This window comes from Pagrus pagrus (genome assembly GCF_965226575.1).
Source record: "Pagrus pagrus genome assembly, chromosome: 10".
Lineage (NCBI taxonomy): Eukaryota > Metazoa > Chordata > Actinopteri > Spariformes > Sparidae > Pagrus > Pagrus pagrus.
In genome coordinates, this window is record NC_140194.1 from 12612434 (window position 1) to 12631846 (window position 19413).

General features: G+C 37.9%; 1 protein-coding gene across 1 annotated transcript in view; it reads right to left on the reverse strand.

Annotated features, from left to right (window-relative positions):
- Positions 1-161: 161 nt before the first annotated feature.
- LOC311263210 (mucin-5B-like) overlaps positions 162-19413 on the reverse strand; it is a gene marked incomplete at both ends in the record, with an annotated part of 29347 nt that continues 10095 nt past the window's right edge. Inside the window, 21 exons of the mRNA XM_084363130.1 lie at positions 162-450; positions 601-724; positions 1217-1256; positions 1485-1613; positions 2224-2325; positions 2703-2825; positions 3033-3073; positions 3196-3282; positions 4314-4482; positions 4567-4598; positions 4686-4804; positions 5426-5495; positions 5593-5768; positions 5863-6067; positions 6195-6378; positions 7032-7276; positions 7411-7582; positions 9822-11275; positions 14219-15334; positions 16241-16897; positions 17026-17063. Coding sequence (XP_084219256.1) covers positions 162-450; positions 601-724; positions 1217-1256; positions 1485-1613; positions 2224-2325; positions 2703-2825; positions 3033-3073; positions 3196-3282; positions 4314-4482; positions 4567-4598; positions 4686-4804; positions 5426-5495; positions 5593-5768; positions 5863-6067; positions 6195-6378; positions 7032-7276; positions 7411-7582; positions 9822-11275; positions 14219-15334; positions 16241-16897; positions 17026-17063 — 5572 coding nt within the window. The remainder of the gene's footprint in view (positions 451-600; positions 725-1216; positions 1257-1484; positions 1614-2223; positions 2326-2702; positions 2826-3032; positions 3074-3195; positions 3283-4313; positions 4483-4566; positions 4599-4685; positions 4805-5425; positions 5496-5592; positions 5769-5862; positions 6068-6194; positions 6379-7031; positions 7277-7410; positions 7583-9821; positions 11276-14218; positions 15335-16240; positions 16898-17025; positions 17064-19413) is intronic.

The window sequence follows — 19413 nt, forward strand, 5'->3', positions numbered from 1 at the left end:
TCTGCTGTTTAAAAGTTGAACCTTTTTGTCCTTATTTCAGGGCTGCTGAATACACAGAGATGTGCCTTTGGTGATCTTCACATACTGAGTCTTGATTCTTTAATAGACTTTGGAGAGGAATTATTGAAGTTTATAAAAGTACATTAGTCATGTTTTCCCTTTCATTTTCCCTTACCCTTTCCCTTTCCCTTCCCCTTTCCCTTTCCCAGTCCCTTTCCCTTTCCCTTTTCCTTTCCTTTTCCCTTTCCCAGTTCTTTTCCCTTTCCCTTTTCCTTTTCCTTTTCCGTTTTGCTCCCAAGACATTCTTCGCAACCGCACTTATCAACTGAAGTGTAGGAGTACATCATCCTTTTGCCATCAGTGCACACCATCTCCACCTTCTTCTCACTGGTGGCTTTTTCTTGACAGCACGAGCATGAATGCATCAAACTGTTGCTCTCCATAACGTACCTGTAAATAGAGACTGGATCAATGTCAGTCACCTGCCGTTCAATGTAAACAAACATTTGTCTTAAAAATTACTCTTCACATGAAAACTGGGCAGATGGTTTTAGAATGATTGAGTAAAGAGTTTCTATTTTTTAATCTTTGGCTTCTTACATTGATGAGGACGGTCCACAGGATCCCTCACAGGCTGTCATCTCCACTGGCCTAACTGACTTGCAGTCCTTTGTCTCCAGATAGGTGGTATTCTTCTTCATTGCACAGCGGTGACGAGGAGTACCTGTGTACAACACATGAACATCTTTTGCATCTTTCTGCAAAAACTACATTTCACACACATTATTATTGCAGTTGCCAAGTAAAACAAAGCATCTAATACGTGGACTTTTAGCCTTTGAAGATAGAAATTTAGTGCTGATCAGTGAGTTGATTTATTAAATGTTTGGTTGACAGAAAATTGATCAACAATTTTAATAATAATCAGTATATAATTTCAAGCATAAACGCCAAACATTCACTGACTCCAGCTTCTCAAATGTGTTTCTGGGTTTTTTGTTAATGTAAATACCTCTGGATTTAAGGCTGTTGGTCTGACAAAAGTAGACAAAGATAGGCGAAAATACCTCCTTATTTCTCCCAAACACCAAATCATTTAAATAAAAATTGATTTCAAAGGTTGTGGATGAGGTTCATGAAGGTTTATATTTATGTGTAATAACATTAAAAAATGGATAATATTGTGTAATTTAAATTAAATCTATGGAATACTTACATATTTTGCAACAACCGTTCGCGTCACTTTGTTCAGTTCCCTGTAATATAGAGACTATAGATTATAACATGCAGATACACAACACTGACAAATGTAAAAATTCACCTTCATTATGTATTTGTGTATTTCATATGGTATATTTACATATTTTATATTTCTCTAACCATATATATCGACTCATATTATCTGACAAATGTGAAACTGTTTGAGATTAAGTTTGTAAAATAATCAGTTAAAGTTATTAACAAAGAGACTGGATTATACTCACAGGAACACAGTTCTCTGGATCAAATTCAGGACATGTTTTTAGGTTTTTAGAGGTTATGAACTCATCCTTCACCTTCTGGCAATCATACGTGGTACAGTTGTCATTTGGTGGAGACCAAGACTGAGAAGGCTGTTAGATGTGTAGAGGAGGTCGATTAGTGAACATAAACCATTCTGAATGATACTGCAATTTAAAGGAAAAGTTCACCCAAAAATGAAAATTAACTTAATATCTATTCACCCACATGCCTATGGAAAGTACCTAATAATAATAATAATAATAATAATAATAATAATAATAATATTAATAAATAAATAAATAGGCTTCATACCGCTCACAAGGCATAATCTAAGTCTAAGTCGGAAATCTATTAGATCCCAAATGAATTTGAACATGTGTTATACTGTATACACCCTTGACATGCAGCAAGCTCAAGCCCATGCACTCACTTTTGACAGGGTGCATGCTAACACTTTTAGCTTAGCAGCAATTTTATTTTGGGGGATTTGTTTTTTTCTGTTTTAAAACAAGTCTCCATCTACTTCAGTTGTTTAGGAGAATGCTGCAACGCTGTTTTGCTGTGAAGCTCCAGAAATGTTTTGTGGACAACAAAACTTCACCCGACTTTCCATCAGCATGGGGTTAAGTGGTTTAAGACTGAAGTGTCATTTTTTGGTCAACATTACCTATGAGGTTGCAGACACTGATTATGAAGGTGTTTCCATTACACAGTACTTACTTTAATAATTATTGGAGAAGTGAAGCCTGGGAGCTCCAAAACACAGCTTGTCCTTTTGCATGATCCACAACATGTTCCAGGTTTGTCCTCATACACATGGCCCTGAAATATACCAAAATCAATGTGATCTGCATCTACGATCAATTACTGGAAGTTCACACAAAGTTATATATATATATATATATATATATATATATATATATATATATATACATACATATATATATATATATATATATTTGCATAACTCAATACTAGATACAACTGGGTTATGTGAATATGTATCTTCAAACCAATCATCATGTGCACATAAAAAACATGTCTATGTATAAGCATTTCTGAGAGTTAAGCATATGACTGAGTGACCCCCTGATTTAGCATTTGTTTACATGTTCAAATTCTTTTTACAATATATAACTTTACTGACTCTAAATTCAATTGATTAAAACTGCAATACTCTAATTTTCCATGCAAAGTACCTCTGGGCATCTTATGTTACACAGTGCCACATGACACTGGTCGATGTTCAACTGGGTGATGGGATCCTGAGTTTCAGTACAGCGGCATAGTTCACATGGGTTTTTGTAGAAATCCTTACCGGGCTGCGAATAATAAAATGTAAAGTCTGAGCTAGTTTTATATGAATGCCAGCAATACAAATGTTACTCAGGCATGATGGCTGGAATAGTGAATTATATTATATTATAGTATACTTCATTTAAAGATCGCAGAGTTTTAGTAACACTTTAACAAGCAAGTATACTTTTAGTAGAGCAGATTCAAAATATAAACAGTAAATTACTCCTTACCTTGTACTCAGTCTCATTGAAGACACAGACACCTTTGGGTACTAGATAAAAAAATGTCAGCAAATATGATCACATTAAAGGCTTTGCTTAGTTTAGTTTAAGGTCATCTTACACACAATCATACTAAAAGTAAATGTAACTGAAACCTATATGCAAAGCCTACCACAGGTTGGGCAGCAGCTGTCACTTGAGATGTTCAACTCAAATCCCAGTTTGCACTTCTGTGACGAACAGCGGCTCTTAACACATTCTGTTGGTTAAAAGACATTTCCAGGGTTGGTGAGTATACCATAAGAATACCAAATATTGTTAGACACATTAACTTGAATCACTATCACATTCAAATAAATAACTTTGAATAAAAAAGGTTTTTTAATTGCAGAAAAAGTGACAGGAATACAAATTTTCACTGATACAGCAAAACTTAAAACTTGTAAGAATAACTGAAATTTTTTTGTTTAGATTTCAAATCGGACAAATGGAAAAATAATGGCATACCAATCATTTGGCGCCATACTTTGCTGTGTATAGTAATATGTTGTTTTTCAAGAGGAAAAACTTGTTTTATTCTTCCAAGTCAAATGTGGGCATTCCTCCCATTTAATTTAAATGTGCATGTCTTTTTCCATATTTCATTTTTATGCATATAATATTCGTTCATGATTAGAAAATCCTGCTTTGTTGCAGTATTTAATGAGAGCTGCATGTCAATGCCAACAATTTAGTATTGCACTTCTGTCAAGCTGTGGGATTTGTGAGTGAAAATTATGCAGCAGAGGCCAAAATATCCTGACCTTTAGTCCCTTTTATGGGTCAAACTCCAAATGCTACTCTTCAGCTCCCACATTGAGACTTTATAGTTAGACCCTCCTGGTGAACGAATGCATCTTCCAAAATTCGTGAGCCCAATTTCTAATGTTTCCTTTCCATAACACCTGCCAGTTTAATAAATACACCAACCTGAAATCAATACAGTCTTATGCAAAAACCCTGTAATAAATTCTACCTCCATGAATGTCCTAATGTTCATTTTGTTGAAAGGGTGAGGGTGTTCATTCAACTGTATGGTTATTTTTGAGGCTGCAGTTTTTTGTGCCTGTATTGACAGTTTCTATTTATTTGTCCACCCTCTGTATATCACTGGGGGTCAGCTAAATAATAGTCACCTCTCTGTATAATGCAATAAAGTTAAACAGCAGTTTTTAACAACACTGAACACAATAACCTCCATCGTACAGGTTTCTGTTAAACTATTATGTCAGCAGACTTTGAATCACTCACCACACCGATGTCTCTCACAGCAGTCCTCAGTGCGGTTCACCAACACCTCTCCTTCCTCATTACAGGTTATTGGTTCTTGAGTGGAACATGTGAGAGGCTCACACTGGACTTCCATAGTGTTGTTATCACAAACACACTGCTGACAGCCACTCCGCCAAGGCTTACCAGGCTGTTTAATGAAACAGAGTTAATGTGGTAACAGCAATAATTACACTATGAATAATAATAGTTAGTCATGTTCTGTAGCATTTACCAGCATAGGTTCGCCAGCAGGCCCAGTGCAACCTTAAACAATAAAAACAATCAGTTTACCTGTACCTTAATTCATTCCTAAAAATTTTTTTGCTTTTTCTTCACAACAGAATCTCTTACAGGAGGTGACACAAGTGTCAGAAGTTGAACTGAATAAAATCATCCCATCTGGGCAGTAACATCCATCCTGGATTCCATCATAACCTTTGTTCTGGCAGCCCGCATACATCTGATTGTATCTTAATGTGAAGAAAATGGATAAAAAACAAACAGAATCTTTTCAGAAATTATATACTGTATTGTATTATATACTTAATTGATTGCTGTGAAGTTTTGCACAGACATTCAAAGTCCCTCGAGAAAGAATCTTAATTACTAGTGACCCCCTTACTTTTCCTCTTTTGCCACCATTAGGTTGACATTTGTAGTTTTAATGAAAGTTCTCAACAAATATTGAATGGATTACAATGCTATTTGGTACAGAAATGAGTGATCCCCTCAAGATCAGATGTAATAACTTCTTATCTAGTGCTATCATCAAGTCGAAATTTGAATTTGTCCAATTTTGGTTTATGACCAAAGTATCAATATACCAATATACTTGCAAAATTCCAATTAGCTTTTACTGTACTTGTACACGTTAACATACTATCACACCAGTGATGGTGATCATGGTAAACATTACTGCATTCCTGCATGTTAGCATTGTCTTCATGAGCATGTTAGCATGCTGACGTTACATTTGAGCCTAAGTATAACCTCTCAGAGCCATTAGCATGGCTATAGACTGTGCCTTGATAAATCACAAGCAGCTGACATCATTTAATTCATGAAATTGCTACATAGAACAGAGCGATTACCTTGCATTACAAGTTGGTTCAACAGCTCGCTCACAAGGCTTGTAGACTTTATTTGCTGGACACTTATATTCTACAATAAGAGAAAGTGGATTTTAACATCAAATTAAAAAGTTTGGACATCTATGAGATAACATTGTTTGCTTTCTACCAAAACAAAACCCTCCTACCACACAGTCCGTTAGTAGCATTCCTCCAGGCTACACAGATAGACGCTTCAGCACACTGTGAGGCATACAGCTCCAAACTGGAACAACCCATGCGTTCTTGCGTGTGGCAAACATCAAATTGACAGGCGCTATAAAGGTCATCTGGTGAGATTACTTTGCGGCATTCCTCGAACACCCTTAATGGAAATCAAAGGAAAGTAGGCAGTTAATCCGGCTGTCACTCCAGAATGAATCTACATGTTTCTTGTTTATTTTTAGGCAAAGTCTTACTTGCTGATCAAAATTTCACAAATAGGAGCTTTGCAAGTTGGTTGAGGTGTTGATGTTGCTACTGGTGTAGGTATTGTAGGAGGCGGCTTCTGACAATATGGCTTATTCGTAACATTTACTTGCCACTGTCCCATCCCTGAGCATGAGGGATGAATCTGGCCATTTGGTAATCTACAGTCATTTTTCTTGTTATTGTCACAATAACCTTGTGAAAGTCAAGGAAAAACATGATAGATATTACAACCCATGTGTTTCCACATTTGGTGCATCCATTGACATTTTCATATTAAATCTTGCTGCTAATTCCAACAGCAAAATCATGATCAGCTTACCACACTGTCCCTCTGTGTTGTTATGGAAAAAGGAAAATGGCAACTGCACGCTGAAAAAGAATCCTTCTAACGTCACATCTGCGCCAATTGCTGGGATTCTCAAAAGCAGCTTAATTCCTGTACTTGTTATGATGAGGTCATCATTAGAGTAGGTTGGGAATACCTGCTTGTTGTTGATGTACACCTAAACAATTTGAACATTGTTACGGTGAATCAGTTTCGTTCATCAATATCATTGCATATCATTTAAATATACTGATGTAGTTTTATTATATAAGTCCTTTCCAGGCAAAACGTTTTTTTTCGTCTTGCTCCTACAGCTGAATGTTTGAGCTTCACTGTTTAAAATGATGCACATGCAGAGTCTTAAATTAGAAGGCTGTTTTCACAATCATTGCTCAAAGTGTAAATTTTCTGTGCTCATTGAAAATTTGATTTGAAGAGGCAGGCGTACAAGCATGATTTGTGACATCATAAATAGTCTCAGAAGCCAATCCTGGTCCAATATTCAGCAAACACAAGTGTGATGTGGAAACTTGAAGCCTCCAGTGCATATACACTGAGAATGGACCTTACAGTGACGTAGGAGACATCTTCTGTACAACAGTTAAACTTAAAAATATTTGCATATACATATATCATGGAATTTTTAATGAGGGCAAATGAGTAGGTACCATTTTAAGGATTGAATGAGATTATATATATATATATATATATATACATATATACACACATAAAAACATGTCTGAGTATTTTATATACTATGCCTAACCCTTAATACATGTGTGGAGGGGGTCTTTAAAATAAGTTAAGAAAGTTTATTGTGGCAAAACTTACAAAGTTCTTGGTCTTTGGGGCTCTCTCCAGGACAAGAGTAATGTTATAGTTTTTGTAAAAAACAAGCAAGGCTTTTACACATGTCACGCTTCCAGTAGGATCACAGTTTTCATTGTCGATAAGAATCGTAATGTTGTATCGAGGAATGATCTCTTTGACCAGGACATATGTGCAGTTTTCCTGGAAGCTGTAATACTGGCCATCAAATGTTTTATAGTGAGGATCTCCCCAGCCATAGCAAAGACCTGCAAATGTTAAGTTGAGATCAAAATAAGTGTTACATCTAAGAAATACTGCATATGTTGTAGATAGCCTATATGTGCAGTAGTTTTAAGATGTCTTGAATGTGAATTTTTAAAATGCTTTCATTTGAACTTACATTTGCATTCGTAGTGGAAACAACAGCCTGTTTCATCATAAATCTTAACTGGTGGCATCCCATTTTCACACACAGGCTTGGTCACTTTTTCACATTCCACATGTGATGTAATTACGCTTCCATTGTCACATTTGCTTGTGGTGCAGTTGTCTGGCCTCCAGGTGTCACCATGCTGTAAAGGCCAAAGCAGTACTTTAATCTACTTCCAGTAAAATCAATATTATGCTTGAGCCTACTAGGTGCACATGTACAATATACACATCTATAATTAATGTAATTCAGAACAAGAAAATAATTCAGAAACGAATGAAGAATTTTATATAGTAACAATGCTAAGGAGAAATACAGTATTATTCAAAGGTGGTATTATCAGTCACACTTATGGACTGAAATTCTTTAATAATGTTAATGTTGGGTTTATTTGTATTACTTACCTGCAATTTACTTTGTTTATGGATCTATTTGTTTTGTTGTGTTGTATGTATCAATATCTCTCACTTTAAGTTTGTTTTTGTATGTTTTGAGTTGGTGTTTGGGTGTGTTTGACTGTTTCATGTTTGCTGTTAAAGTAGTTTGTGATTGGATCCCAGGAGGAATCTCAGTTTTAGTTAAGCTAATGGGGACCCTAAGAGATTAAATTATAGCTAACAGCCATTGACATTTGTTACATTACAATTACTTACTAAAGAGGAGATCTATTGATATAAGAGAATTCTGTGTCATCCTACACTACTGTAGACTTTATCCAGGGAAGGAAGGTGCAAAAATAAACAAACAAGCAGCTGTTATAATATTATTGGTATTGAGGGCATTTCAAATGAATCAGTAATAGCATGTTAAATCTATTGAATGTTGGTGCACTTTACTTCACGTGTACTTGGTACTTTTTAACTAAAAAAGATCAATAAGTAACAGGCATTAAAAGGCCCTTTCCTTTACCAAAGAAATAATTAAAGGCCTTGTTTGTTTGCCAGACTTTCTCAGATTTTAATCATTTAGACACTGGTAACAAAGTCAAATAAGGTAAAACTTAGAACTCTGTACATAATGACAGCATTGTTATCTTAAGGTTATCTGTCCCTTTACACGGGACATATTGTGAAAAGCTAAAGTTTGGGTATCTGGAGTGCCTACCAACCCACAAACCAGTCTGTATTTGTGAGCTGCCAGTCACAAAACATGGGATTCAGCAAGCCATTCAGATTTTGGCCTCCTTCTTACATAATGTTGTAATATTAAGCGACAGTCAAGAGAAATTGTGTAAACATTAAGTAACTGTTTTTCATGTTGTCTTTTGTGTTATTGTTACTGTAATGTTACTGCAGTGCTAGCTCAGATACCGTTATCTTTGTTGTTATACGAAGCCTGTTTTGCTCCTGGATCCTTACTGGTATGTATCTGTATGAGTGTTGCTGCTGATATTGATAAAGTTACATGTGAAAAAGAAATGATTAAACTAAAGGAATTAATTTGCTTGGCAACTGTGTGTAAATGTGAATATCACCCCGCAGTTTCTAACACCATACCAGGGCTGTTACAAAGTGGTAATGTTAGAGGCCCACCGGGCAGTGAGGCCGAGGCTAACACGTATCATAATCCTTCTCTAAGATGAGTGTTGGTGCAGTTTTTGGTTTAGAAGCGATTCTTGTGGTGATATTTGTGGGAGAATTGTTGCCAATTGGAGCTGACTTGAGACACAGTGGGTGGTGCTAGCTCATGCTTGCGAACCAACGAATCAGAGTAGACTGGGCTTTTTGGGAGGGGTGCCTTAAAGAGACATTCAAATGTCTGTCGAATATCTAAACTAAAACTATCTTCACCACAGTGAACTCAGTAACAATCTATCTCTGAGCTTCAGTTTTGAAGTGATCCTGCTTTGTATGTTGCTGTCCCTTGTTGAGACAGCTGTCATAAAAGTGTTTTCAAGTTGTTCTGGGAACATTTCCATTAAAAATAAAGTTAATCCATTGGGTTTTCATTTCCTCTGATGGTGGGAGTAGATGGAGGTGCTTGTGTTGTGTTTTTGCAGACAACAACGGCAATGGGTTGCTTTGTTTACCTTCCACATGCTTGAGTTGCCAAGGTTGGTATAAGCAAGGAAAACAGGGGTTACTGGATGTAACTTTTGTTCTATGAGTAGGTGTTAAGCCCTTTAACCGCATGTTATTGCAACCACATTTTTTTTTATTATGCTAAGACACAACGGTTATGACGATATTGCAAAATCTATGGTGTAGCAGAATGTGACACAAGTGATGGTGATGAAACTGGAATGCCACCCAACTCTATGCAGATGGTGTCATTGTTCTATAGAAATTACATTGTGCAATCAACATTACTTCATAATGTCACGTTAAAGCTAAAACATGCCAGTTTTTAAAGTACATGTTTATATAACTAAATTCAAATACCTTTCTAGGTGGCTGGAGATAAGAACAGTCTTCTGGTGGTGTTGTCGTGGGTGTTTCTGTGGCTTTTGTTGCTGTCGATGTTTCCGTGGTTGTAGTGGTTGTTTCTGTGGTTGTAGTTGTTGTAGGTGTTTCTGTGGTTGTAGTTGATGTAGGTGTTTCTGTGGTTGTAGTTGTTGTAGGTGTTTCTGTGGTTGTAGTTGATGTAGGTGTTTCTGTGGTTGTAGTTGTTGTAGGGGTTTCTGTGGTTGGGGTTGTTGTGGGTGTTGTAGTTGATGTTGTTGTGGGTGTCACTGTGGTTGTAGTTGTTTCTGTTGTTGTAGGTGTTTCTGTGGTTGTAGTTGTTGTTGTGGGTGTAACTATGGTTGTAGTTGTGGGTGTTACTATGGTTGTAGTTGTTGTTATGGGTGTTTCTGTGTTTGTGGTTGTTGTAGGTTTTTCTGTGGTTGTAGTTGTTCTTGTGGGTGTTACTATGGTTGTAGTTGTTGTTGTGGGTGTTACTGTGGTTGTAATTGTTGTTGGTGTTTCTGTGGTTGTTTCTGTGGTTGTTGTGGTTGTAGTTGTTGCGGGTGTCTCTGTGGTTGTAATTGTTGGGGATGATGTTACACAATTGTTAACAGCAACACAACATTTTAGTCGTATTTCATAGTCTTTACACAAACGTTTACCTTGGTCTCTATTATGACAACTCAGTCCAACTTTTGCATTGCACGTTACGTTTTGACCTACTTTATTGAAAGGAATATTTGAGCCTTTTTCTCTACATTCTATTTCCAGAGGTTTTCTGCAAACATTTTGATGTAGATCAGGAATGTTTTCAATGGATTCATAATCCCCACCATCTTGGTTGCCTTTGTCTGGACTATCTTCGTTCCTCCAATTGGACCACTTACAAACATAGCAGTCAGCATGTGTTGTTGTGGATATTTCTGTGGTTGTAGTTGTTGTAGGTGTTTCTGTGGTTGTAGTTGTTGTTGTTGTGGGTGTTACTATGGTTGTAGTTGTTGTTATGGGTGTTTCTGTGGTTGTAGTTGTTGTAGGTGTTTCTGTGGTTGTGGTTGTTTCTGTGACTGTTGTAGGTGTTGTGGTTGTAATTGTAGTTGTGGTTGTTGGTGTGGTTGTAGTTGTTTCTGTGGTTGTGATTGTTGTTTCTGTGGTTGTTGTTGGTGTTTCTGTGGTTGTGGTGTTTGATGTCCCGTTCTGGCTCCCTTTTGGATATGTAATCGCTGGATTAGTTTCAGGGCCATTGAATGTTGTGGGTGTTTCTGTGGTTGTAGTTGTTGTTGTGGGTGTTACTATGGTTGTAGTTGTTGTTATGGGTGTCTCTGTGGTTGCAGTTGTTGGTGTTTCTGTGGTGGTTGTAGTTGTTGTGGGTGTTTCTGTGGTTGTAGTTGTAGGTGTTTCAGTGGTTGTAGTTGTTGTGGGTGTTACTATAGTTGTAGTTGTTGTTGTGGGTGCTACTATTGTTGTAGTTGTTGTTATGGGTGTCTCTGTGGTTGTAGTTGTTTCACAATTGTTAACATAGACACAACATTTTACTCGTATTTCATAGTCGTTACACGAAGATAGATCTTGGTCTCTATTATTACAAGTCAGTCCATCTTCTGCATTGCATGTTACTTTTTGAGGTATTTTATTGAAAGGAATATCTAAGCCTATTGCTCTACATTCTATTTCCAGAGGTTTTCTGCAATCATTTTGATGTAGATAAGGAATGTTTTCAATGGGTTCATAATCCCCCCCATTTCGATTGCCTTTGTCAGGTTTATCGCTGTTCGTCCAATTAGACCATTTGCAAACATAGCAGTTAATGGTTGTTGGTGTGGTTATAGTTGTTTCTGTTGTTGTAGGTGTTTCTGTGGTTGTAATTGTAGTTGTGGTTGTTGGTGTGGTTGTAGTTGTTTCTGTGGTTGTGATTGTTGTGGTTGTTTCTGTTGTTGTTGTGGGTGTTTCTGTTGTGGTTGTTCCTGTGGTTGTAGTTGTTTCTGTTGTTGTAGGTGTTTCTGTGGTTGTAGTTGTTGTAGGTGTTTCTGTGGTTGTGGTTGTTTCTGTGACTGTTGTAGGTGTTGTGGTTGTAATTGTGGTTGTGGTTGTTGGTGTGGTTGTAGTTGTTTCTGTTGTTGTAGGTGTTTCTGTGGTTGTGGTTGTTTCTGTGACTGTTGTAGGTGTTGTGGTTGTAATTGTAGTTGTGGTTGTAGTTGTTGGTGTGGTTGTAGTTGTTTCTGTGGTTGTGATTGTTGTTTCTGTTGTTGTTGTGGGTGTTTCTGTGGTTGTAGTTGCTGTGGGTGTTTCTGTGGTTGTTGCTGTTGTGGTTGTTCCTGTGGTTGTAGTTGTTTCTGTTGTTGTAGGTGTTTCTGTGGTTGTTGTAGGTGTTTCTGTGGTTGTAGTTGTAGGTGTTTCTGTGACTGTTGTAGGTGTTGTGGTTGTAATTGTAGTTGTGGTTGTTGGTGTGGTTGTAGTTGTTTCTGTGGTTGTGATTGTTGTTTCTGTTGTTGTTGTGGGTGTTTCTGTGGTTGTAGTTGTTGTGGGTGTTTCTGTGGTTGTTGCTGTTGTGGTTGTTCCTGTGGTTGTAGTTGTTTCTGTTGTTGTAGGTGTTTCTGTGGTTGTGGTTGTTGTAGGTGTTTCTGTGGTTGTAGTTGTAGGTGTTTCTGTGGTTGTTTCTGTGACTGTTGTAGGTGTTGTGGTTGTAATTGTAGTAGTGGTTGTGGTTGTTGTTGTGGTTGTAGTTGTTGTGGGTGTTTCTGTGGTTGTAGTTGTTGTAGGTGTTCCTGTGGTTGTAGTTGTTGTTGTGGGTGTTACTATGGTTGTAGTTGTTGTTATGGCTGTCTCTGTCGTTGTAATTGTTGTTGGTGTTTCTGTGGTTGTTGTGGTTGTAGTTGTTGTGGGTGTTTCTGTGGTTGTAGTTGTTGTTGCGGGTGTTACTGTGGTTGTAATTGTTGTTGGTGTTTCTGTGGTTGTTTCTGTGGTTGTTGTGGGTGTTTCTGTGGTTGTAGTTGCTGTAGGTGTTTCTGTGGTTGTAGTTGTTGTGGGTGTTACTGTGGTTGTAGTTGTTGTAATGGATGTCTCTGTGGTTGTAGTTGTTTCACAATTGTTATCATAGACACAACATTTTACTCGTATTTCATAGTCATTACACAAAGGTAGATCTTGGTCCTTATTATTACAAATCAGTCCATCTTCTGCATTGCATGTTACTTTTTGAGGTATTTTATTGAAAGGAATATTTAAGCCTATTGCTCTGCATTCTATTTCCAGAGGTTTTCTGCAATCATTTTGATGTAGATAAGGAATGTTTTCAATGGGTTCATAATCCCCCCCATTTGGATTGCCTTTGTCAGGTTTATCGCTGTTCGTCCAATTAGACCAGTTACAAACATAGCAGTCAATGGTTGTTGGTGTGGTTGTAGTTGTTTCTGTTGTTGTAGGTGTTTCTGTGGTTGTAATTGTAGTTGTGGTTGTTGGTGTGGTTGTAGTTGTTTCTGTGGTTGTTGTTGTTGTTGTTGTTGTTGTGGGTGTTTCTGTGGTTGTTGCTGTTGTGGTTGTTCCTGTGGTTGTAGTTGTTTCTGTTGTTGTAGGTGTTTCTGTGGTTGTAGTTGTTGTAGGTGTTTCTGTGGTTGTGGTTGTTTCTGTGACTGTTGTAGGTGTTGTGGTTGTAATTGTGGTTGTGGTTGTTGGTGTGGTTGTAGTTGTTTCTGTTGTTGTAGGTGTTTCTGTGGTTGTAATTGTAGTTGTGGTTGTTGGTGTGGTTGTAGTTGTTTCTGTGGTTGTGATTGTTGTGGTTGTTTCTGTTGTTGTTGTTGTTGTGGGTGTTTCTGTGGTTGTAGTTGCTGTGGGTGTTTCTGTGGTTGTTGCTGTTGTGGTTGTTCCTGTGGTTGTAGGTGTTTCTGTGGTTGTAGTTGTTGTAGGTGTTTCTGTGGTTGTAGTTGTAGGTGTTTCTGTGGTTGTGGTTGTTTCTGTGACTGTTGTAGGTGTTGTGGTTGTAATTGTAGTTGTGGTTGTGGTTGTTGGTGTGGTTGTAGTTGTTTCTGTTGTTGTAGGTGTTTCTGTGGTTGTAATTGTAGTTGTGGTTGTTGGTGTGGTTGTAGTTGTTGCTGTGGTTGTGATTGTTGTGGTTGTTTCTGTTGTTGTTGTTGTGGGTGTTTCTGTGGTTGTAGTTGCTGTGGGTGTTTCTGTGGTTGTTGCTGTTGTGGTTGTTCCTGTGGTTGAAGTTGTTTCTGTTGTTGTAGGTGTTTCTGTGGTTGTGGTTGTTTCTGTGACTGTTGTAGGTGTTGTGGTTGTGATTGTAGTTGTGGTTGTGGTTGTTGGTGTGGTTGTAGTTGTTTCTGTGGTTGTTGCTGTTGTGGTTGTTCCTGTGGTTGTAGTTGTTTCTGTTGTTGTAGGTGTTTCTGTGGTTGTAGTTGTTTCACAATTGTTATCATAGACACAACATTTTACTCGTATTTCATAGTCATTACACAAAGGTAGATCTTGGTCCTTATTATTACAAATCAGTCCATCTTCTGCATTGCATGTTACTTTTTGAGGTATTTTATTGAAAGGAATATTTAAGCCTATTGCTCTGCATTCTATTTCCAGAGGTTTTCTGCAATCATTTTGATGTAGATAAGGAATGTTTTCAATGGGTTCATAATCCCCCCCATTTGGATTGCCTTTGTCAGGTTTATCGCTGTTCGTCCAATTAGACCAGTTACAAACATAGCAGTCAATGGTTGTTGGTGTGGTTGTAGTTGTTTCTGTTGTTGTAGGTGTTTCTGTGGTTGTAATTGTAGTTGTGGTTGTTGGTGTGGTTGTAGTTGTTTCTGTGGTTGTTGTTGTTGTTGTGGGTGTTTCTGTGGTTGTTGCTGTTGTGGTTGTTCCTGTGGTTGTAGTTGTTTCTGTTGTTGTAGGTGTTTCTGTGGTTGTAGTTGTTGTAGGTGTTTCTGTGGTTGTGGTTGTTTCTGTGACTGTTGTAGGTGTTGTGGTTGTAATTGTGGTTGTGGTTGTTGGTGTGGTTGTAGTTGTTTCTGTTGTTGTAGGTGTTTCTGTGGTTGTAATTGTAGTTGTGGTTGTTGGTGTGGTTGTAGTTGTTTCTGTGGTTGTGATTGTTGTGGTTGTTTCTGTTGTTGTTGTTGTTGTGGGTGTTTCTGTGGTTGTAGTTGCTGTGGGTGTTTCTGTGGTTGTTGCTGTTCCTGTGGTTGTAGTTGTTTCTGTTGTTGTAGGTGTTTCTGTGGTTGTAGTTGTTGTAGGTGTTTCTGTGGTTGTAGTTGTAGGTGTTTCTGTGGTTGTGGTTGTTTCTGTGACTGTTGTAGGTGTTGTGGTTGTAATTGTAGTTGTGGTTGTGGTTGTTGGTGTGGTTGTAGTTGTTTCTGTTGTTGTAGGTGTTTCTGTGGTTGTAATTGTAGTTGTGGTTGTTGGTGTGGTTGTAGTTGTTGCTGTGGTTGTGATTGTTGTGGTTGTTTCTGTTGTTGTTGTTGTGGGTGTTTCTGTGGTTGTAGTTGCTGTGGGTGTTTCTGTGGTTGTTGCTGTTGTGGTTGTTCCTGTGGTTGAAGTTGTTTCTGTTGTTGTAGGTGTTTCTGTGGTTGTGGTTGTTTCTGTGACTGTTGTAGGTGTTGTGGTTGTGATTGTAGTTGTGGTTGTGGTTGTTGGTGTGGTTGTAGTTGTTTCTGTGGTTGTTGCTGTTGTGGTTGTTCCTGTGGTTGTAGTTGTTTCTGTTGTTGTAGGTGTTTCTGTGGTTGTAGTTGTTTCACAATTGTTATCATAGACACAACATTTTACTCGTATTTCATAGTCATTACACAAAGGTAGATCTTGGTCCTTATTATTACAAATCAGTCCATCTTCTGCATTGCATGTTACTTTTTGAGGTATTTTATTGAAAGGAATATTTAAGCCTATTGCTCTGCATTCTATTTCCAGAGGTTTTCTGCAATCATTTTGATGTAGATAAGGAATGTTTTCAATGGGTTCATAATCCCCCCCATTTGGATTGCCTTTGTCAGGTTTATCGCTGTTCGTCCAATTAGACCAGTTACAAACATAGCAGTCAATGGTTGTTGGTGTGGTTGTAGTTGTTTCTGTTGTTGTAGGTGTTTCTGTGGTTGTAATTGTAGTTGTGGTTGTTGGTGTGGTTGTAGTTGTTTCTGTGGTTGTTGTTGTTGTTGTTGTTGTGGGTGTTTCTGTGGTTGTTGCTGTTGTGGTTGTTCCTGTGGTGGTAGTTGTTTCTGTTGTTGTAGGTGTTTCTGTGGTTGTAGTTGTTGTAGGTGTTTCTGTGGTTGTGGTTGTTTCTGTGACTGTTGTAGGTGTTGTGGTTGTAATTGTGGTTGTGGTTGTTGGTGTGGTTGTAGTTGTTTCTGTTGTTGTAGGTGTTTCTGTGGTTGTAATTGTAGTTGTGGTTGTTGGTGTGGTTGTAGTTGTTTCTGTGGTTGTGATTGTTGTGGTTGTTTCTGTTGTTGTTGTTGTTGTGGGTGTTTCTGTGGTTGTAGTTGCTGTGGGTGTTTCTGTGGTTGTTGCTGTTGTGGTTGTTCCTGTGGTTGTAGTTGTTTCTGTTGTTGTAGGTGTTTCTGTGGTTGTAGTTGTTGTAGGTGTTTCTGTGGTTGTAGTTGTAGGTGTTTCTGTGGTTGTGGTTGTTTCTGTGACTGTTGTAGGTGTTGTGGTTGTAATTGTAGTTGTGGTTGTGGTTGTTGGTGTGGTTGTAGTTGTTTCTGTTGTTGTAGGTGTTTCTGTGGTTGTAATTGTAGTTGTGGTTGTTGGTGTGGTTGTAGTTGTTGCTGTGGTTGTTTCTGTTGTTGTTGTTGTTGTGGGTGTTTCTGTGGTTGTAGTTGCTGTGGGTGTTTCTGTGGGTGTTTCTGTGGTTGTTGCTGTTGTGGTTGTTCCTGTGGTTGAAGTTGTTTCTGTTGTTGTAGGTGTTTCTGTGGTTGTGGTTGTTTCTGTGACTGTTGTAGGTGTTGTGGTTGTGATTGTAGTTGTGGTTGTGGTTGTTGGTGTGGTTGTAGTTGTTTCTGTGGTTGTGATTGTTGTGGTTGTTTCTGTTGTTGTTGTGGGCGTTTCTGTGGTTGTTGTAGGTGTTTCTGTGGTTGCTGTGGTTGTAGTTGCTGTGCAAGCTGCAAAAAAAGTATTTATATGAGAATTATATGAATCTTTATGGTTAAAATGTACACGTTATAATGTTTTTTCCATTATTCTCTATGTTGTGATAGTCAATCACAGGAATATTCATAATCATGCTCACCTTGGATTTTGCATTCAAGTGTTGATGAAGAACAATTACTAAAAGATAAATAAAAAAGAACAGATTGAACACAATGTATAAACATTTACAGTAGGGTCACATGTTGGTGTTGGCGCACAGCACGCAATGCAACATCACACATGTGAACTGGTATTTTACTGGGACACGATGAGGTAACTTCTTCAACTGTGCCAATTTGGTATCTTAGCAACTTGCCATGCATCCCAGTGGGAGGAGAGGCATGATGGGGAATGTGACAGTGCCAATCCTCTTTCATTATATTTGTGGCACACCCATACACAATAAAACCCCTTTTATTCATGCTTTGTTCATCTTTCCACCTTTATTCTACACTCTTCAGCCAGCTAACATGTGATCACGTTAAATGTTACTGAAACAGATATTTATATGTGGAATCTGTATGCCTCAATTCACATGCTGGGCCAGTGTGGCAGGGTGTCAATAAAGTCTAGGTCAATGATAAGTCAAAAACAATAATTTCATTTAATCACAGTGAGCTAACTACTTATGGTAAGAATGTTCTGGTTTTTAATGTATCATTGACCTAGACTTTATTGGCACTGGCCAGGCATGCTTGTTTGAACATTTGATGTATTTTTTGCTTTTGTGTGTATACAGAGATGTTATCATGTGGATGGATATGGGGAAAAATATCTGTTTAAAAATAACATATCTATATATGTGGAAACATATTGGCCCAAGTTTCCTCGAAGGAAAACGAGAGGGTTTCTGAAGTATGACAAATATTCCCAAACATGACGGGGATGAAAGTAACAAATGTGATTGGCCATGATTTTCACAGGCTGTAACACGCCCACCTACTGTACAATGTATGATAATTTACTCCTTCTGATTCAATCCTCTATGTAAATCCTGCGTCCATGTAAGCCCCAGGTGCACCGGGTGATTGCATTTTTTTTTTTTTTAAACCTTTATTTAATCTCGAGAATCATTGAGAGCAAGCCCTCATTTTCAATGATGTCGAGAGTACAAGTCAGATATACACAAAATACAAATAAGACAACAACAACAACACAGCATAAGTTAAAAGAAGGAAAGAACACAGAAGACAGTTTCATCCATTTAAAAAACAATTACATTCATATACAGAGGAGTTTGTTATCATAGTTTTAAATTGACCCAGAGACACAAGTGTCTGTAGTTTTAATGTTAGTTGTAAATGATTCCAGGTGGATGCTGCAGAGAAACTAAAAGCAGTTCTACCAAATGAGGTGTTTGTCCGTGGAATTTTGAGTGTCAACCAGTTACTTGAGCGAGTTGAGATTGGAGTATGAGACTGGTTTAGCAAGGAAGTAATATATGACGGCATTTTTCCAATTAAAGCTTTATAAATAAATAAGAGCCAATGCCTGTCCCGTCTTAAAGCTAGAGGGGCCCAGCCCACCTTCTCATATAAAACACAATGATGAGTCAAATAGCTGTTACTAGTAATGAATCTAATCGCAGAATGGTAAATGGGGTTCAGGGCAGCAAGTGTGGAGGCAGAGGCATTCCTATAAATGACATCACCATAATCTAAAACAGATAAGAATACGGCTTCTACGATCCGTTTTCTGCTGGACAATGGGAAGTTGGTTCTGTGTCTGTAAAGAAAACCGATTTTTTGTCTTAACTTGTTTGACAGAGTATCAATGTGATATTTGAAGGTGAGTTTTTGATCTAACCAGATACCCAGATATTTATATTCAGAGACTCTTTCAATACTGTGTCCTGTGAGAGTGGTGATAAATAACCCATGGTCATTAATGTCTTTAACTTTAGAGAATAGCATGTATTTGGTCTTATTTGAGTTGAGAACTAGTTTCAGATGAGATAAGGTATACTGCAATTGATCGAATGCTTGTTGAAGGGTTTGAATGGCTGAGTGTGCAGTGTCAGCAGAGCAGTACAGAATTGTGTCGTCTGCATAAAGATGGGCATTGCAATTTGTTATGTTGGACGTAATGTTATTGATGTATATTGTAAACAAAACAGGACCCAGTATTGAACCTTGTGGGACGCCCTTTGACAGTGTTAAATATGTAGAACGGCTGTTTCCTAGAACAACACATTGCTTTCTCTGTGCCAGATAATCATGAAACCATTTACAGGAGTCAGAGTCAAAACCCACCTCACTTAATCTCCGAAGGAGCAAGGAATGGTTGACAGTATCAAAGGCTTTTGATAGGTCTACAAACAGTGCAGCACAATATTTTTCTTTATCAAGGGAGGATACAATATCATTTGTAACAGAGGTAATGGCAGTAATGGTACCGTGATTGGTTCTGAAGCCGGATTGGCGTGGATTTAAGACCTGTTTTTTGTGGAGAAACACTTTAATCTGATTATTAACAGATGATTCTAAAA